General features: G+C 38.8%; 1 protein-coding gene across 1 annotated transcript; it reads right to left on the reverse strand.

Annotated features, from left to right (window-relative positions):
- Positions 1-370: 370 nt before the first annotated feature.
- LOC145770440 (phospholipid phosphatase 1-like) lies at positions 371-8,632 on the reverse strand. The gene is made up of 7 exons (XM_082582089.1): positions 8,489-8,632; positions 7,771-7,928; positions 5,675-5,771; positions 5,150-5,366; positions 4,607-4,664; positions 4,238-4,414; positions 371-1,459 (listed from the first exon to the last, which is right to left on the reverse strand). Exons 1-7 carry the CDS (start codon positions 8,550-8,552, stop codon positions 1,310-1,312), a joined length of 921 nt encoding a protein of 306 aa, XP_082438215.1. The 5' UTR covers positions 8,553-8,632; the 3' UTR covers positions 371-1,309.
- Positions 8,633-18,771: the final 10,139 nt, after the last annotated feature.

The following is an 18,771-nucleotide window of genomic DNA, read 5'->3' on the forward strand; positions in this document are numbered from 1 at the left end:
AATTTTATGCTATTTTATGCCGTGTGGGAGCCATGGGGTGGAAAGAACACATGCTCATTGTTTCCTTTAAAAGTGTCTGGCCTCTCATCAGCACCGACCCATCCAACGTCCCTGCACTGATGCGACATCGTCTATAGGTTCATCTTTTGTAACAAATAAAGTTTCGTTTTTCTTGAAACTGTTGGGAAATACCCCACAACCAGATCAGGATCACACCACGAATTATTTCATATCGAGACGGCAAACCTTCTCTTTAGCAATTTTTGACTGTCATCTGCAGCAACAATGAGCTCAACAACGCCACTGTTGAAACCTCACATCACTGGAATGAGGCAGCGACGAGCGTGGTCAACACTTTCATAGATGACGTCACAATGAATGATTTATTGACAATGCACAAGGTTCACCACAATGATTGAAATCACGATGACAACAATGTCGAATGGTCTGGTCAGTGATGCGTGACTTGTTGAGGTTTGATTTTATTGCGTCATAAACAGGAAGTAATAACGAATCAGATGACATATAACTAAATCTACTCCTAGCTCGCGCGATGACTAGACGAGCAAGAGTGACGCTGGCAACACTGACAAAACGAAAGGTATGCACGATCCACTTCTTGGGTAATTCATCTACGCCGACACGGTTCACTGACCTTCAGCAAGCAAGAACACTGAGTTTACGTCATAAATTGATTGAAAATCTTCCGCTATAGGAAAGCAACAGATCGTCAGCACCACGCATCGATGTCATAACCACTCGTCAGTACGAGGGAGGGTGGAAAGTAAATTCTCATCATAAAAATATCAAAGTGTGCGATGGCAGCCCTGCATTACTGGTGACAAAAGGTTGAGTTGGCAGCAGGGTATGACGAATAGGCTACTGCGGTTTAATAAATAAACAACATGAAAAAATTTCTTCATTTTATAAAGAAGCGTGGTCCTGCCTCTCGCAGAAGTACAAAACTAAAAATATAGAGAATACTGCACGTTCAAACATAGCACAGAATTTGGAGTGGATTAGAAAGGTAAAAAGTTGGTTAAAAGTGGATTCAAAACAAAGTAAAACTGCAACATTACAAATGTGGCCCCGTAGTTGACATTGCACGTCACAATGGCTGGTTAGGGTCGCTGAAGGGTGAGCCCAACCTTCTTGTGGCCGATAGACAACCAGGCCGGTGATTGGCGGCAGGTGCTTCTCTACTACGTCATCAGTGTGACGTGGACCAGAGGAGAGCGACTAAACACGCGCCATTCAAATACAATGACAGACACATAGACGTCATCACTTCGAGCAATGACGAGCACATTCATGACGACATGACCTCGTTGAAGCGCGTCAGCGATACGTCAGTGCTACGCGCGCTGTGCAGCTTTCCATTCGGTTGGCCATGAGCATCCAGGTTCGAATCCCGGCAGCGTCGAGGAGGCGATCGTCGCGAGTGGATATAAGCCAAGATCTGGAACATAAAAAAATTAAATTGATATGACGTCATAGTAACCAGATGGCCAATCAGCGTCGTTTACTGTAAATCATGATAATGGTCCTAGGGGGAAGTATCTAACGTTGAACCAACGTGTTGTGACCACAAATGGTAGTGATGATCGGTTTAAACAAGTCGACGGCATCAACGTAACAGGACGTTGAAAGAACGCTGCTGCAACCACATCGAGGATTAATTGCAAAGCTGATGCGATTCCGAGGCAACGAACTCGATTCAACTCGGCAGAATATTTCAAGTATAAACGCGACTGAACTTGCAGCTAAACCACAAAAAACAACAAGAGACGCCGATTACTGAAAGTGCAAGTTGGCAAAAGTTAAGCGACTCCATGTCCAGCAGCGCCAGTGAAGCATAACGATTCATCCAACGCACGACTAAAGCGTTTGTGAGGTCAAAGAGAACGTTTTGACGTCATAACGCCTGTAAAAATCGGATTGGCTGATAGCGCGACCTTCCCATTGACGTAATATCGATCTTCTGATATAATCTCCAGACCAATCAATATCCAGTAACGTGTGTAGCACTGATTGGTAGAGAAGGCGGCATCCATTAGTCTTCGTGTCTATGGGAGTCCGATGGAGATGTTTTCCGTGACCATGATGAACTTCATATACCCGGCAAAGCAACCACTCAACAACGCGGTAAAGGCGTCGGGTGGTACCCGGCAAAGCAACCACTCAACAACGCGGTAAAGGCGTCGGGTGGTACCCGGCAAAGCAACCACTCAACAACGCGGCAAAGGCGTCGGGTGGTACCCGGCAAAGCAACCACTCAACAACGCGGCAAAGGCGTCGGGTGGTACCCGGCAAAGCAACCACTCAACAACGCGGCAAAGGCGTCGGGTGGTACCCGGCAAAGCAACCACTCAACAACGCGGCAAAGGCGTCGGGTGGTACCCGGCAAAGCAACCACTCAACAACGCGGCAAAGGCGTCGGGTGGTACCCGGCAAAGCAACCACTCAACAACGCGGCAAAGGCGTCGGGTGGTACCCGGCAAAGCAACCACTCAACAACGCGGTAAAGGTGTCGGGTGGTACCCGGCAAAGCAACCACTCAACAACGCGGCAAAGGCGTCGGGTGGTACCCGGCAAAGCAACCACTCAACAACGCGGCAAAGGCGTCGGGTGGTACCCGGCAAAGCAACCACTCAACAACGCGGTAAAGGTGTCGGGTGGTACCCGGCAAAGCAACCACTCAACAACGCGGCAAAGGCGTCGGGTGGTACCCGGCAAAGCAACCACTCAACAACGCGGCAAAGGCGTCGGGTGGTGGAATGCTGGCAAGAGATTGTTCGCCATATGGCTATTCCAGAACAACATCACATCAACGTTCAGTGACCGTCGTATGATGTGCATGCGTATGGTGATGATGTGCGAAATGTCAAGAAGGATTTGACAGGAATAGCAACTTCCTGTGTAGAAAGGTCAGCCTCAAATCCATCAACGACCCAGCGAAGGGGAGCATGCACAATTGCACATGTCGTAAGGAAGGGGGGGTCCATCTGGGGGTGCAACTTATTAATTACGAAGAAAACCGGGTTACGAACGACGTCACAATGCCCTTGAGTTGCCATGACGACATAACAAATACATTGTGAAGAAGAGTCAGAAACACGCCAAGAAAGCGACCAGGGTGGCGGGAAGACTTCATCACTTCCATATGTTCAAGTTTTTTAGTTGATTGTAACAAAGCGAAGGCGGTTCTAGAAAGCCACCAGCCTCAATTGTTGTAGATGCGACGCTAAAACAATCACTATGCAACGTGGGAGTGGCCGAATGAGCTTTCAATCAAACTTTGACGTAGTCAAGTGGTTTCCATCATTCAACAACCAATGTAGGAAACTCACGTACATCTATTAGACGTGAGATTATGTCGCGACAAGGTTGTGCATTTCATTTCCATCTCAAGGACTGACCACTCAAGGAACCGGATTCCAAACGGGCGCCACTTCACTTTGAATGGTTGAAACGTGAAGTGAACTTTATAAAATATCGATCTTTCAGCATTGTGCGAAACCGTCACGTCACAAGAGCCAATGAGAACGCTTCGCGAGGCAACGTCAAGTCGACTGGCAGTGGTGACGTCACAAAGGTGTGTGAGTCAACCGCGTGACACCATCGGATGCTAGAGACTGGTACAAAATGTTGTTTCTACAGTTGAAGTGCAACAAGTTAACGAGCCAGATAGAATTTAAGTTTCGTTGTTGATATCTAAGAATATGATCACGTGATCTAGTTACTAATGTTTGTATGCGTCTACCGATGTCTCTTGTGATCTCATGTTTCGATCTTGTGGCGGGGATAACGAGCGTTGTAGTCAGAGGTAACCTAGCAACCTGATACGCGACCAAGCGCGATGACACGATGATAGCGAGTTGCCATAATCTTCGAACATCAAATGTCTTTGTAATTGACACGGCGCAGTTTGTCATTCCTGAGCGGAAAAAAAACCCTCGCTTAGAAAGTAAACCGATACTTCCCCGAGTCTTCGTTCTGTCATTAACGTACTAACGACTTTGGTGAAAACTCGATGTTCTGTTGATTCACTCATCAAAAACCTATCAACGGGTGTCCTCTATCAACGTCATCGATAGCTCCCCAAAGTTTATTGACAACCGTTTGAACTCACAATCGTCCTGTGACAACTCGGTTTGATGAAGAGAAGTGGCGCAAACAAAGCAACCGCGTTTGTTGGAAGTTGCTGCACAAACAATTACCACAAAACTTCACCTACCATGAATGTGGCCACCGCTGATCCCAGAAACATTCCTGCAGCAACATCCGAGTACCTGTGCTTGAAGTCCGATACCCTGGTGGTGCACGCCCACAGAGCCCAGGCCATGACTCCGATTTGCACCAGATGGCGAATGAGGCGCGTGTGGTGCGACCTCAAGCGGTGCTCGAGATAAACCTGAAAGCAATGAATTTATTTAGCCGCTCACCAAACTAGGGGGATGGAAGAAGTTCAAACTACTAGATCTAACGTGGCGGGCCGCGAGGGACGCCTGCATGAGGTATGACAGATTTGCGGGTAATTAACTGGTTTATAAAAACATCACAGTCTGTATAATGCGTACAATGTACGTGGTAGATTACAACTCACGATGAGGAAAATGGCGGTGTAGAGTGCGAACGATGAATGACCAGACGGGAAGGATTTCCTGCAAATATAATTCAATCAATCTCACGACTGTTATTGTGACGTCATTACATACATTGTCAGTAGCGATTGATGAAGCCACTAGAATCCTCCCAGCTAGCGCTATGCTTGAGGGGGTTCGATGAAATAACGAAGCTTCAGACGGCATCCAGTTGAGCAATGTCAGCAACAAACTAGTGCGACAGCATAGTGACGTCACAGTGCATGGCTGGTGACCCGGACAAGATCACGTGACAGCGTAATTACTTTGCGCGAAGTGGCGCATGATCGAGTTACAAGAAACAATGTCATCAACGGGTCATAACAACATCGCAAGGTAACTAGAGAAGATGAAGCAGGAAACGAGCGGATGTGATTATGAGCGCATAGAGCACGAGCTCGTGTGGGGCGAACGAGTGGCTGGGATAACAGAATCCCATCCATGGGTTAGAAGACAATGGAATCCCGCGTCGCCACCATGACACGATCGAACATAGTGATGCCCACCTGGAGTTTTCCATCCTCTCCGGAAGTTGATCAGTTGGAATGAGAGGATGCCACGTCCGGAGGCATTTGTAGTTTTCCACGAAGACATGTTGGTTATCTGGAGTGCAAGTGACATTCGGCATGCAGACCTCCATAAAGTAGGGCCGCAGACGACCCACAGACCACTTGCATAGGTCGGTCAGGAATTGGTTGGTGGCAGCACCAAACGTAAAGTAACCTGAAACATAGGGGCATACCAATCAACGTGGGGTGAAGGGGGATGGCGGGCTAGGTAGGCGGTTGGGGGGTCCAACAAGGTTCATGGCGGGCTGGGTAGGTGGTTATGAAATGCATTATGCATGATTCATATTTTTGAGTAGATTTCCAATCCCTGGGTTAGATAGCCTAAACAAGTAAACTAGATTTGGTTCAGATATGATGAAATCAGTGATATCCCTTAAAGTATCAGTTCATCAAGCCATCACCTAACTTGATTATATTATTACTTGCTGCATGTCAAACTTAAACTTTAAAATCACAACTTACCAATAACTCTGTACAATTCAACCAGTAGAGGGTGGTAGAGTTTTCTTTCATGTGGAGTGCGTTGTTTCCTATACAGCCATGTCTCTATTATCAAACTCTGAAGTGACAAAAGGAAAAGTATTACATATACAGACGAAATCGGTTAATAGTATACTGCTTAAACGTATCAATCGTTTATTTGAATCAAAACCTGAAATCCCAAACCAAATCCAATCTAATGTTAAGTAAAAACATCGGTTAAGCGTATACCGCTTAAAAGAATAAGTCGGATAAAAGCATCAGGATTTGCTTCTAGTTTGCCTACTTCATTCATTTAATCGTATAATTGTACCCGTTAGCGAAAAGAGAATGTCTCTTTTTTGCTTCGCATAATTGTCTGCAATGTTCAAAGGCGAGACAGACGCATGCGATCAAAACAAAGACAAGTGTCTGTAATCCCAGGCCATAATCTTATGTGCTAGACATCGCACTACAAAGAACCAATTTTCGCACAGCTGGGCTTCATTAAAACAGAAGAGCACACAAAAGGAATAATCACACTTCCCAATAAAGAAGTTTAAATGCTTTTGATGTCATCTGTCGGCGACTGGCGTTCCAAGGAATGGACATGGACAAATTATTTCGGCTTGAGAGAGAAGTGTTGGAAAGCATGTCTAAAAGTTTAAACCAGAAAACTTTGGAGAATTTTTTTTTAAATTGTTGACACAAAGTAGCCTACTGTTGTGAAATGCAGTGCGTAATTTCATTTGTGCGGTTTCGTTCAGTTGAAGAATATTGCAAATTAATTATTTTACCAGACAGCGCAAAAGACTTGACAAAAAAAACTTGCGATTCCAAAACAAACAATGAGTGTGAGCCGTGTTTTTTTCTACCATACCACTATTTTCGTAGGCCACGTTCCATGCTCAAAACTACACAGCTGGTACAGAGCTAAAAATAGCTCGCTTGAATCAAAAACTTCAACGTCAAAGTTCGCGTTGTGACGTCACAGAGATCGGTGATATGAAAGATTGCCGATTTGCAGTCCGATTGCTGCAGTTTGCAGAAAAATGCTTTGATCGTACATGCTCCCCCAGTCAGCAAAGCTGATCTTTTTTATATTGTTTCAACGTCTGCAGACGATAAATCAATGTAAAAAGGACCAGTTTTGCTGGCTGGGACATACAGCGCAGTGGTATGAAACCTTTTTCTAGTAAATTGGTTAAACCAGGGGTGGGGAACCTGCGGCCCGCGGGCCGAATGCGGCCCGCGTGACTGTTCCATGTGGCCCGCGTCAAAATTTCTTTACCCAAAATATATTGAAACAACAGCTCAAAAAAGAGTAGGCTCTGCATTCTCGGTATATTGCGAATGGGCTTCTATGACTAGTTAATCCATCATAGAAGATTAAGAGTTGCAATTAAGAGTTGAGTTACAATTAAGAGTTGCAACATCTTCCGTGTCAGCAGACATCACATGACTCACCAAAAATAAAAACCTTCAGCCATCCCACTAGCTGTGAAAGTGAAATAAATCATTGTCTATTAACTGTCTTCGTTGCATTTTTTATCTGTAAATAAAATTTCGAAATTTTGAGTGGCCCGCCTGTGTTATTTCTCATTTTATGTGGCCCGCAATACTAAAAAGGTTCCCCACCCCTGGGTTAAACGAATCAATCGTATAATCGTATCAAAACGTCTGGCAAATAGGTGATTTGATTAACCGATTTCGTCTGTATACAAGTTATATTCATGATTGGGAGCCTGAGGTTGACAGCGGAGACTACAGTCAATGTGAGCTTTAAAATATCAAATCAATCTACAACAAAAACATATTTTAAAAACAAGATGGTCGCACAAAAATGACTCACACCCATTTCAAAGATGGTGGAACACCATTACATTAATCTGTTCATAGAAACTTTCTCAGTGATAAGAAAGCCAAACAATTTACTGTAAATGAACCCCAACTATACAACCCTGCATGCTAGGGTGACCAACGATAACATGATGGCAAAGTCAGTATATAATCGAAATATAAATACTTGAAAAGAATTTGTCTTTTTTTTTACAAAAATACAATTCCAGGAAGTCAGACGTAAAGACAAAATGACTAACCAGCAAAATGACGAAAATGAAACCAAGCAGGAAGTTAACTGAAGCTGACAAAGTACTTTTCCGATAGGGATAACGTATCGAGTCATCACTGCAGAAGAATCCAGTTTGTGGAATCGGAACAACATTGAGCCAGTTATAGATGCCAACTGCCAGTCCAACTGGAATGAAAACATTATATGATGGAATCCTGGTCAGTCGGAATGAAACTGATGCTTTAAAGCAATTTATCAAATTTAATATCGCTTTAAATTAAATCCATTATTTTAATAATCTAAATATTCAATTTTAATATCGAAATAATCAGACACTGTCTGCTTTGTAAAGCGCTGAGGAGCAACGCATTCTGCGGTGGATGCAGCGCTAAATAAAAACCAGCATTATTATTGTTAATAAATCTTAGGTAATTAAAAATTTACAGTAAATGCAGATGTGCTGAACACCTGCCAGCAGTCAATGTGAGAAACAAATAGAAAACATAAAGCTTTGTAGAGAGTTTGCTTTGTTGAACCATAGACAAACCAAACAAAGCAACTTCAGCGGGTTTAACATGTTTTATTACAAAACATAGTTAAAAAACAAACTCAAACTCCTCATGAGGACACACGTACGCCGTTCGAAAACGTTTGAGTTGATTTTTTAACTATGTTTTGTAATAAAACATGTTAAACCCGCTGAAGTTACTTTGCTGTTTGGTCTGTCTAAATTTGAAAACACTTACCAACTAACATGCACAGAATATCCAACGTGACTTTAAGAACGCTTTTCGATAAGTCAGATTCCATGTTCCAGCGGAAGATAAATTAAACACTAAACTCACTGAACAATGTTTCCCATAAATAAACTTACAATTGTATACGACAAAAGTAACCTGTTACATTTTGAGTTCATAACAAATTGAATGCTTTGAGAATTAAGCAAATTTTACAAACATAAAATCAACCAAACACCCAGGCAGTGTATCGAATTCATAAAGTTTTGTGGTAGCTGAGATATAGAATTAAAACACAGTATGTAGTCAGAATACTTTCTGGGAGATCTTTGCAATACCTGTAACCTGAGTAGGCTAAATGAGTCAATAGTGTATTGGCACAATACTTACAAACTTTCCACAGTGGCTATACTTCCAGAATTAAAACCATAGCTAGTAGCTACGCTACTTTCGTGCACATTTTGTATTGCTTTCTTTGCACATGAGTTTAGCTGCTAATTGTTGAATTTAGGCTATTTCATTTGAACTACAGAAATTGTGTGCAGATTCAAGCTGCTTGGTTGCAAGGGTTTATTTAACAAGTTTTAAGCAAGTAGAATTGAATATTTTGCACAAATCCAAGCCAAGTGGGTATTGACCTGACCATTGAGTTGCTTCGTGTAGATACTACGGTAGGCTACTTGGGTGATGCTGTCTTTCCCCAAGCACGTTGAACCTAACATGTTCCACTAACACAAGAAGATGAAAGATTCCATTTGTAATCAAGGCACTAATAATGATGCTCTGCAGTTGTAGACTAGAGCGAAATGTATATGCCATAAATAGGACTCTGCTGATTCTCCAATCTCCATGCATTTTTAATAATGAAATACTGTACTAACTTAAAAATGGCACAATTTCATTTCAAGCATCATCAAGACATAAGTCACACAATATTTGCTTGCCATACAAGCAAGATATTGTGTGTGATGCTCTGGGCTACAGCCATGCGACACACGCACAAGATCCATGTGGCTGATCTTGATTATAGATAAAAGAAAATATGGTTGTGATTTTGGCTAATTCACTGGTTCCACTCGACATTTCTTGAACTGCTTTATCTGGCACTACATGGCAAGACATTTTCTACACTTTCAATAAAACACAGGACACTGCTTTGCAATTTAATTTTCTGTTTCCTCATCACCAAGCAATTAAGTTCCTAATTTTATAAACTAATTTCCTCTCACACAAGATATATGCTAATGACCAAAAAAGGGTTATTTTGGTGAAAGTTCCAAAGCCCCTAACAAACAAGTGCGCAATTGCCACGTTCCACAACTGATAAATGAACATAGTGATAAAAATGCTATAAGAATTATGAAACTGACAGATATATACTGCAACATGATGCAATTAACTGAAGTACGGTACGATTAAAATAGACATGAGACAATAAACAGAACGTCCACCAGAATGGTTGAATCGAATCGCTAATGAAGTTGATGAATTTTTAACAATCAGTGGCCAAAGTATTGAAAGAAAGAAAAATATAAACTATCTTGGTGTAACTTTGGATGAACGATTGCAATGGAATAGAAATATTATTTATCTCAGAAAGCAGCTTGCAAAGGTCTGTGGTATAGCATTTAAGAGTCATTCCATTATAATTCAACAAATTTTAGTAAGAAATGTAACCACTAGGTTTCAAAAGGTGTTGGCTTTGATATATTTCGTTGTTTGCAAAATTTGAACCAAGGCAAAAAAAAATTTTGGAAATTGGACAAGCGGTTGTTGAGATATCGTGTTTTGAAATTTTGTGGTTGTCACTAGGTGGCGCTGTTGATGTGTCCAATGTTTTTGATTTTAGGGTTACATTTGGGGTAGAAAGTCGGTTGAAGTGTCTATTCCACCATTTTTCATTATGTGGAATTCAAAAATGGTCTCAATGTTAGTCTAAAAGCATTAGCTAAGGAGTTATGGGGCATTTTAAAAATTTGGGGAACCAAATTGCAACCCTCAAATTGTCATGTGGGTAACGAGATATCCCAAAAAAATTTCTGTTCTTGATAGTTTCTTGCATATACTTCATGATAGAATAATATTTTTTTATGAGACTTTTGTCCTTTTTGCACAATGCAACCTTTTATTAAAAACTTGCATGAGAAGTTATATGATCTACTAATGCAATATTTGAATGATGCTTGCTTATGTTTTTTTTATTGTGACATCATTATGATTCCAACCAACTCATGTTTTATAAAAGTTGTGGCAGTTTAAGAATTAAAACTTCTCAAACAATTGTTTGAGAAGTTTGGATAACTTTTATGACTAATCTCAAGATAAAAAGAATGGAATTACTGATGTTGGGTAATCTTGGTTTTTATAGGCTGTTGTACTCTTGGTACAGTAATCAATTGATGTGCAGAACAGAAAAAATTAGCAAGCAGTTCAAATATTGCATTAATTTGAATGTAGGTTGGAATCATGATGATGTCACAATGAAAAAAAAAGTTTTTTTGGGAAATCTGTAATTTGTTATTGTGACATCATAAGCAAGTATCATTCAAATATTGCATTAATACTTAATAGATTATAACTTCTCATGCAAGTTTTTAATAAAAGATTGCATTGTGCAAAAAGGACAAAAGTTTCATAAAAAACAATTATATCATCATGAAGTATATACAAGTAACTTTCAAGAACAACAATTTTTTTTGGGATATTTTGTTACTCACATGACAATTTGAGGGTTGCTATTTGGTCCCCCAAATTTTTTAAAAATGCCCCATAACTCTTTAGCTAATGCTTTTAGACTAAAATTGAGACCAGTTTTGAATTCTACATCATGAAAAATGGTGGAATAGACACTTCAACCGACTTTCTACAACAAATGTAACCCTAAAATCAAAAAACATTGGACACATCAACAGCGCCACCTAGTGACAACCACAAAATTTCAAAACGCGATATCTCGAAAACCGCTTGTCCGATTTTCAAAATTTTTTTTTGTTGAGATGCATTTTTCACATACTATAACATATGCTTTAACCATCAAAATTGAGGACATAGTGGTTGTTTGGATTTGTTGAATTATAATGGAATGGCTCTTAAGCTAAGATACATTATTCCATTAACAATACTACAAACTTTATACCGGTATATATATACTTTGTTTTAGTCCAAAATCCATATATACTCGGTTATAAATTGGAAAAGGGCAAATTCTGCACTACTTGCTCTGATTCAAGTGTTACAAAACAAGTTTGTCCGATCGTGTCTATTTTTGCCAAGATCACAAGCTGGTTTTTTTTTTCCCTGAAACTTTTCGGTCAGTTGTCCATTTACATGACTTGAAAAAATTCGGCCATTTTTTCTGATGAAAATATTTCCTTTCAAATAGCTGATACAAACCAAAATTTGCACTTCCTGACTAGCTACAACATTAAGTTTCGCTGAGAAACGTTGTCGCATTTTATCTGAGAAAAGTTAGAACAGACAAGCGTTTCTTTAACGTTCATCAGCGAAACTCAATCTTGCAATTTTTTTTCGGACATGTTGACCGAATTGACTATATTAATGACCGATAAATGACCAAAAAAAAAAACAGATCACAAGTACAATTATTCTTTATCATAAATTCAATTTAATGTGCTTAGAATAAAAGATATTATTAAATTAGAGACTGCAAAGGTCATAGCCTATACAAATATGTGCACAAAATGCAGCCACAGGCGTTTGCTGACTGCTTTCCTTATGTAAATGAAATTCACCAGAATAGCACTCGTCAAAACATAAATAACGATTTACATTTGCTATCAATAAAAGCAAACTATGGTAAGAACATGCTATGTTTCAATGGAAGGTTATCATAGAATCAAGTACCAAAAAAAATACAAGAAACATCTTACAGTACCGGTACTTTTAAATTTAACAAAGTGGCTATTTTACCCACTTGTTGTCATGGTTACAATCAGGTGTTGCCAGAGTTAGGATTAAAGTTAGGAAGGGTTAAGGCAGTGGTTTTAAACCTTTTTGGTGGAACGGAACCCAATGAAACATTCCAAAAGCTCGAGGAACCCCTGTTCAAATTCGAGATTGCAGTGAACGTTAGACCTCCCCAATCCCCGGACTTTTTTTTGTTTTCATCTATATTGTGACTTTTCTGCATGGGTTTTCAATGCTGATTTCAAAAATATGCATAAAAATTTTTTTCGATCAACATCTGGGAAGTTATTCGCTGTTGCTTAGCAACAACTTTTCAAAAAAATTACAAAAATCCCCTTTAAAACCCCTTTACTTTTAACCTAGTGTGCTGATATCTAGATTATCTGAAAGCATTTTTTCTGCTGAAGAATTAAAAAAAAAATTATTAAAATTGGACAATCGGTATCAGAGTTATGACCGTTTAAGTACCCAGATTATGCAGTCACGCATGACTGATTTTTGTTAATTTATTGCCAAATGATACTAGAAAAATGGTGAAAGTTGCTGTCAATGGGTTTTTGGGGGTAAGGAGTTCAAAAAATATATTAAGAAGTGTCTCAGAGCAACAGAAAAAAAGTTATTAAAAAATTGATACGAACAGTCATGCATGAATGATTTTGTTGCTGTCGCTTCATTCCTGCAACGAGATGTATTCCTTAGGCACCACAAACGTTAAATGCCTGGAGTCATATACAGTATAACATGGAACCGATCATCTCAATGTAGCTAACATCTGGGTACCCATTGCACTTGATGTTAATACACGCTTCATTGCTCGGAAAGAGCTCTGATCAAGTGCAAGATGGTCACGGTCCGCCACAATTTCAATAGCATCTCTCACCCAGCATAATGTAGTCTATGTATCTAAATCATGTGGTAAAAAATGGATTAAGTCAGCTGAACTTAACGATAACCTTCTGTAATGCATTTCAAGTTTCACTATTGATCAGTTAGCATTTTCTACTTGTATCTTGTATGATTATATAACGTATTGTATACACTTCTACTGTCTAATATTCCATGTGTATTCATGTATCCATCATGGAGCTGAGGAAGAGTAAAATGAACAATGGTGGTTGCTTGGTAATTTGCAGCCTTTAAAACATTTTAAGGTAGGACAATTTAGACCAACTACTGGAGATGTTCTTCAGAAATACATATATCATCTTCAATTAAATCCTCGTAACCACCAGAGTGGGAAGCTCGCAGCTTGGGATACAGCAGTATGTCTAGCAAAAGTATGGCAGCCTGCTTGCATTCCACTGATGACAAAACAAAATATCCAAAACAAAATTATTCGTTTGGTTGATGAATACAAGAAATACAAACATGCCAAAAAGGAATCTGCTGCCTTAATTAAATTTCGAGAAACACTGACAACACGATTTATGATATCTGCTAAGAATGCCAAAAATCTTATTAACAAAAACAAAACATTGCTACCAGAAGGTAAGGCAGAAGGTATACAGTTTCTTAAATTACTTGAAACAAACCAACCAGCATCTCTTGGACCTTTTGATAGAAAGAGGTTGAAACGCTTCAAGAATTATGCATTGAAGAATCGAATAAAGTATGATGTATGTTTGTTCTCAGTATGTTTAACAGCCCAATGATTTTTAAAGTAACATATATACCTATTAATTTTTGATACGGATGCAAAAACAAGACATTTTTTACAGATAAATGCAGATTCTCAGCCATCTACCTCAGGACTTAATTAACTCTCCTCGTCATCTTCTGATATCATCTTCCCAATAAATTAAGTCGAATCTGCACTGAGAATCTGCAGTTATCTGTAAAAAATGTCTTGTTTATGCATCCGTATCAAAAATTAATCGGAATGTTACTTTAAAAATCATTGGGCTGTTAAGCATACTGGGAACAAACATACATCATACTTTATTACCTTTATTCGATTCTTTAATGCATAATTCTTGAAGCATTTCAACCTCTTTCTATCAAGGGGTCCAAGAGATGCTGGTTGGTTTGTTTCAAGTAATTAAGAAACTGTATCATATACTTTCTGCCTTACCTTCTGGTAGCAATGTTTTGTTTTTGTTAATAAGATTTTCGGCATTCTTAGCAGATATCATAAATCGTGTTGTCAGTGTTTCTCGAAATTTAATTAAGGCAGCAGATTCCTTTTTGGCATGTTTGTATTTCTTGTATTCATCAACCAAACGAATAATTTTGTTTTGGATATTTTGTTTTGTCATCAGTGGAATGCAAGCAGGCTGCCATACTTTTGCTAGACATACTGCTGTATCCCAAGCTGCGAGCTTCCCACTCTGGTGGTTACGGGGATTTAATTGAAGATGATATATGTATTTCTGAAGAACATCTCCAGTAGTTGGTCTAAATTGTCCTTCCTTAAAATGTTTTAAAGGCTGCAAATTACCAAGCAAACCACCATTGTTCATTTTACTCCTCCTCAGCTCCATGATGGATACATGAATACACATGGAATATTAGACAGTAGAAGTGTATACAATACGTTATATAATCATACAAGATACAAGTAGAAAATGCTAACTGATCAATAGTGAAACCTGAAATGCATTACAGAAGGTTATCGTTAAGTTCAGCTGACTTAATCCACTTTTTGCCACATGATTTAGATACATAGACTACATTATGCTGGGTGAGAGATGCTATTGAAATTGTGGCGGACCGTGACCATCTTGCACTTGATCAGAGCTCTTTCCGAGCAATGAAGCGTGTATTTTAACATCAAGTGCAATGGGTACCCAGATGTTAGCTACATTGAGATGATCGGTTCCATGTTATACTGTATATGACTCCAGGCATTTAACGTTTGTGGTGCCTAAGGAATACATCTCGTTGTAGGAATGAAGCGACAGCAACAAAATCATTCATGCATGACTGTTCGTATCATCTTTTTAATAACTTTTTTTCTGTTGCTCTGAGACACTTTTTAATATATTTTTTGAACTCCTTACCCCCAAAAACCCCTTGACAGCAACTTTCACCATTTTTCTAGTATCATTTGGCAATAAATTAACAAAAATCAGTCATGCGTGACTGCATAATCTGGGTACTTAAACGGTCATAACTCTGATACCGATTGTCCAATTTTAATAATTTTTTTTTTAAATTCTTTAGCAGAAGAAATGCTTTCAGATAATCTAGATATCAGCATACTAGGTTAAAAGTAAAGGGGTTTTAAAGGGGATTTTTGTAATTTTTTTGAAAAGTTGTTGCTAAGCAACAGCGAATAACTTCCCAGACGTTGATCGAAAAAAATTTTTATGCATATTTTTGAAATCAGCATTGAAAACCCATGCAGAAAAGTCACAATATAGATGAAAACAAAAAAAAGTCCGGGGATTGGGGAGGTCTAGTGAACGTGTTAAAATGCAGCAAATTTATTATAGTGGCAAATCTAATCAATATTTGATTATATTTAAACAATATGCAATATGCATATAATAATAAAATATACTCTCGGATTTGAATGTAAACTTGTGGAATCCCTAGACATACTGGCGGAACCTTAGGGATCTGCGGAACCCTGGTTGAAAACCACTGGGTTAAAGTAAGGGTTAGAGTTAGGAATAAGGTCAGGATTTTAATCTTTGCCGAGGATTAAACAAAATTTCCAAAATACAAGCATTTCTCCCGACGCTATAAAATGTTTCTTAAAAAATTTGTATATATATAAAGTAATCACTTCTAGAACATATCATGTGCTTGTCTCCTTGCACTTATTTATGTTGCTTTGTTTTTGTTGTTTCCCCGCATTATGTTTCTTAATGTTTGTGTTTTGCTCATATATGTTCGTGTGGCAGTTGACTTCTGGTGACCTTTAAATTCGCTGCCATCCTTGCTGTGTGAATTATTTTGTTTATTGTGTTGTGTATATTTCTGTGTATTTGCCAACAGAAAAAATAAATATCAGAGCCCATAGGCTACCGTATATATATCAGTTCAATTTATTTTTCATTGCTGGCACGAACATGTAGAGAACGGCAAAGTAAACTCATGAATTTGGCACTAACAATTAAGGGGCAATAACAATTACCGTAGTTCAGATGAGATCACCAAGTCCAAGAATTTTGCATTCAACGGATTGTCTAATTTAGCAAAAAAAAAAACGAATGAACTCACGGTTTTCTCGAAGTGCCTAACTTGCATGGTTTCACTTATCTCTGAATCTGGTAACATCACGAATTTTGTAGCACATTTTAGTCAGATAACCTCACTCCGCACACTTGATCATCTCACAAAAAATTGGCTTCAAGTCGTGCTATTCTGGGCCTTCCACACAAGAAAGAGGAAATCTGGAAGCCTTACAGTTGCATTGTAACAATTGGGCAAAATGAAATGCCAGGGCCTTATATAAACCTACATATTTTTTTTTTATACTTTATAGAGTTGCCAGATGATAATACTGACGCTTTGGTTTCTTTCTATGTAAGAAAGGCGTATTTGTAATCTGCAGGTCGCTGTAGCAGATGGACTGCTTTGACCGGTAGACACTTCAAAGATAAGATAATTTTACCTATAAACCAGCTGACTGCAGTAAATATGACTGTTCTCTCACTCAGACAGAGAATTGATTCTTGCTGTAAACTTTGGCAATTAAAGAAGAAAAATAATGGCAGTTGCGGGAAATGAACTCACGTCATCAAAACAACGAAACCTCCCAAACTCTATCCAGTGCTGTATTCGTAGAGTATACGGCGGTATACGCAGTATACTCTCTGCTTTTTCGAGCAACTATAGTATACCCTCTGGTTTCTCAAATAGAGCGCGTAGTATGCTATCCTTAGGCTACTGATTCTTGACAACTAGGTTACTTACTAACTAGCTACTTAACTCTTTGAGGACCAATGGTATACGGGTGTAGCCTACAATGGTACATGCAGAGATGGGCAAGATCACCAGTATTGGTGATCTTGAAGATCAAGATCAAGATCACCAAGAATAGGTGATCTTGAAGATCAAGATCACCAAACTATGTGATCTTGAAGATCAAGATCAAGATCGTGATCTTGAAGATCAAGATCACTTTCAAGATCACTTTTTGTGTTGGCCTACTTGAAAAAAAAATCAAGTTTTTGATCAATGATGTTGCATAAAATAATTACTATAAGCAACCTGGGTAAAGGTATATAGTTGGTATTGCTAACTTTTAACTACTCGATCGCTGGCCTAAGAATTGTAATAAGTTAGTGACTGTTGCTATTTAGGCCTATCAATTGTTGACGTAGCTTACGTATAATCGCAACGTCACACCCAAGGCCGAGGTTACACACACTAGTACTGAAAAAGTCGCCAAATTAGTGTTATGCTCTTTATTTATAATAAATAAATAAAAATAAACTCTGAACTGCATCATTTTTTACCAAATTTTTGTCTGGTTCATGTGGGAGTTTTATTCGTGTTACTAAGTAGTTTTACCTTTCATTGTATTATGTCAATGTTTATTGCACCATTGACCCATCTGGCAACCTTGATACTGTTGTCTGTAATCAAAAAAGTTCAGAGGTTTTCGGTCAGACAAACCGCTCGATACTCAGACCCTAAACATTGTAAACAAGTCTTGGTCTGGTTGATTTTCTGCAATAAACCACTTTACATGACCAAAGTCGGCTAGAGTCCAAATTTTTTAACACCGCCATTCTAGACTTTTGAAACATCTAAAATTGAGCCAAAGAAAGCAAACATTTCTTTAAAATTTACACATGGAAATTGTGAACAAAGTTAAATCATTTTTATTATAAGTCAACATAAAGTAGGCTACACGGAAGTTGACTTCTTTATTATGACCAACACAGAAAACTTTTTTCTATTTGAAATGGCAACACTAACCAGATTAGATGGACTTTAAATGGTCTTTTGTTGGACACATATCGTATTAACAGTGGCTTAATGTTAGTAGTTGCCACTAATTACTTTGTACAGTACGAGTTCTAAAAAAATGCCTCTTTCCAGCAAGTAAACTTCAATTTTAAAGTGATCTTGATCTTATTGTTCTTCAAGATCAAGATCACACAAAAAAAAGTGATCTTAGATCAAGATCAAGATCACCAAAAAAAAAGTGATCTTGAAGATCAAGATCAAGATCACGATCTTGATCTTCAAGATCACTTGTGATCTTCAAGATCAAGATCACGCCCATCTCTGGGTACATGGGTGTACCATGAACCCGTTCTGAGAGTTTTATCATTCAATCAATTCATTCAGAGCATTGTTAGCAGAATGCAAATGAGACTTTGTGCTAATGCCGACACTAACAATGGTCAGCTACTGGTTGATATTGCTAACTTTGCGACTTGAAAAAATGATGAAGGAAATTTGCG

Source organism: Aplidium turbinatum, chromosome 5 (assembly GCF_918807975.1).
Source record: "Aplidium turbinatum chromosome 5, kaAplTurb1.1, whole genome shotgun sequence".
Classification (NCBI taxonomy): Eukaryota; Metazoa; Chordata; class Ascidiacea; order Aplousobranchia; family Polyclinidae; genus Aplidium; species Aplidium turbinatum.

Excerpts from the sequence above, each read along its gene's own strand:
- LOC145770440 (XM_082582089.1), bottom strand. The coding sequence starts at position 8,552 with ATGGAATCTGACTTATCGAAAAGCGTTCTTAAAGTCACGTTGGATATT. Across the intron at positions 5,772-7,770 it reads TCATTTTCGTCATTTTGCTG|AGTTTGATAATAGAGACATG; the intron begins GTTAGTCATTTT and ends TTGTCACTTCAG. Across the intron at positions 1,460-4,237 it reads CAGCGGTGGCCACATTCATG|ATCTTGGCTTATATCCACTC; the intron begins GTAGGTGAAGTT and ends TTTATGTTCCAG.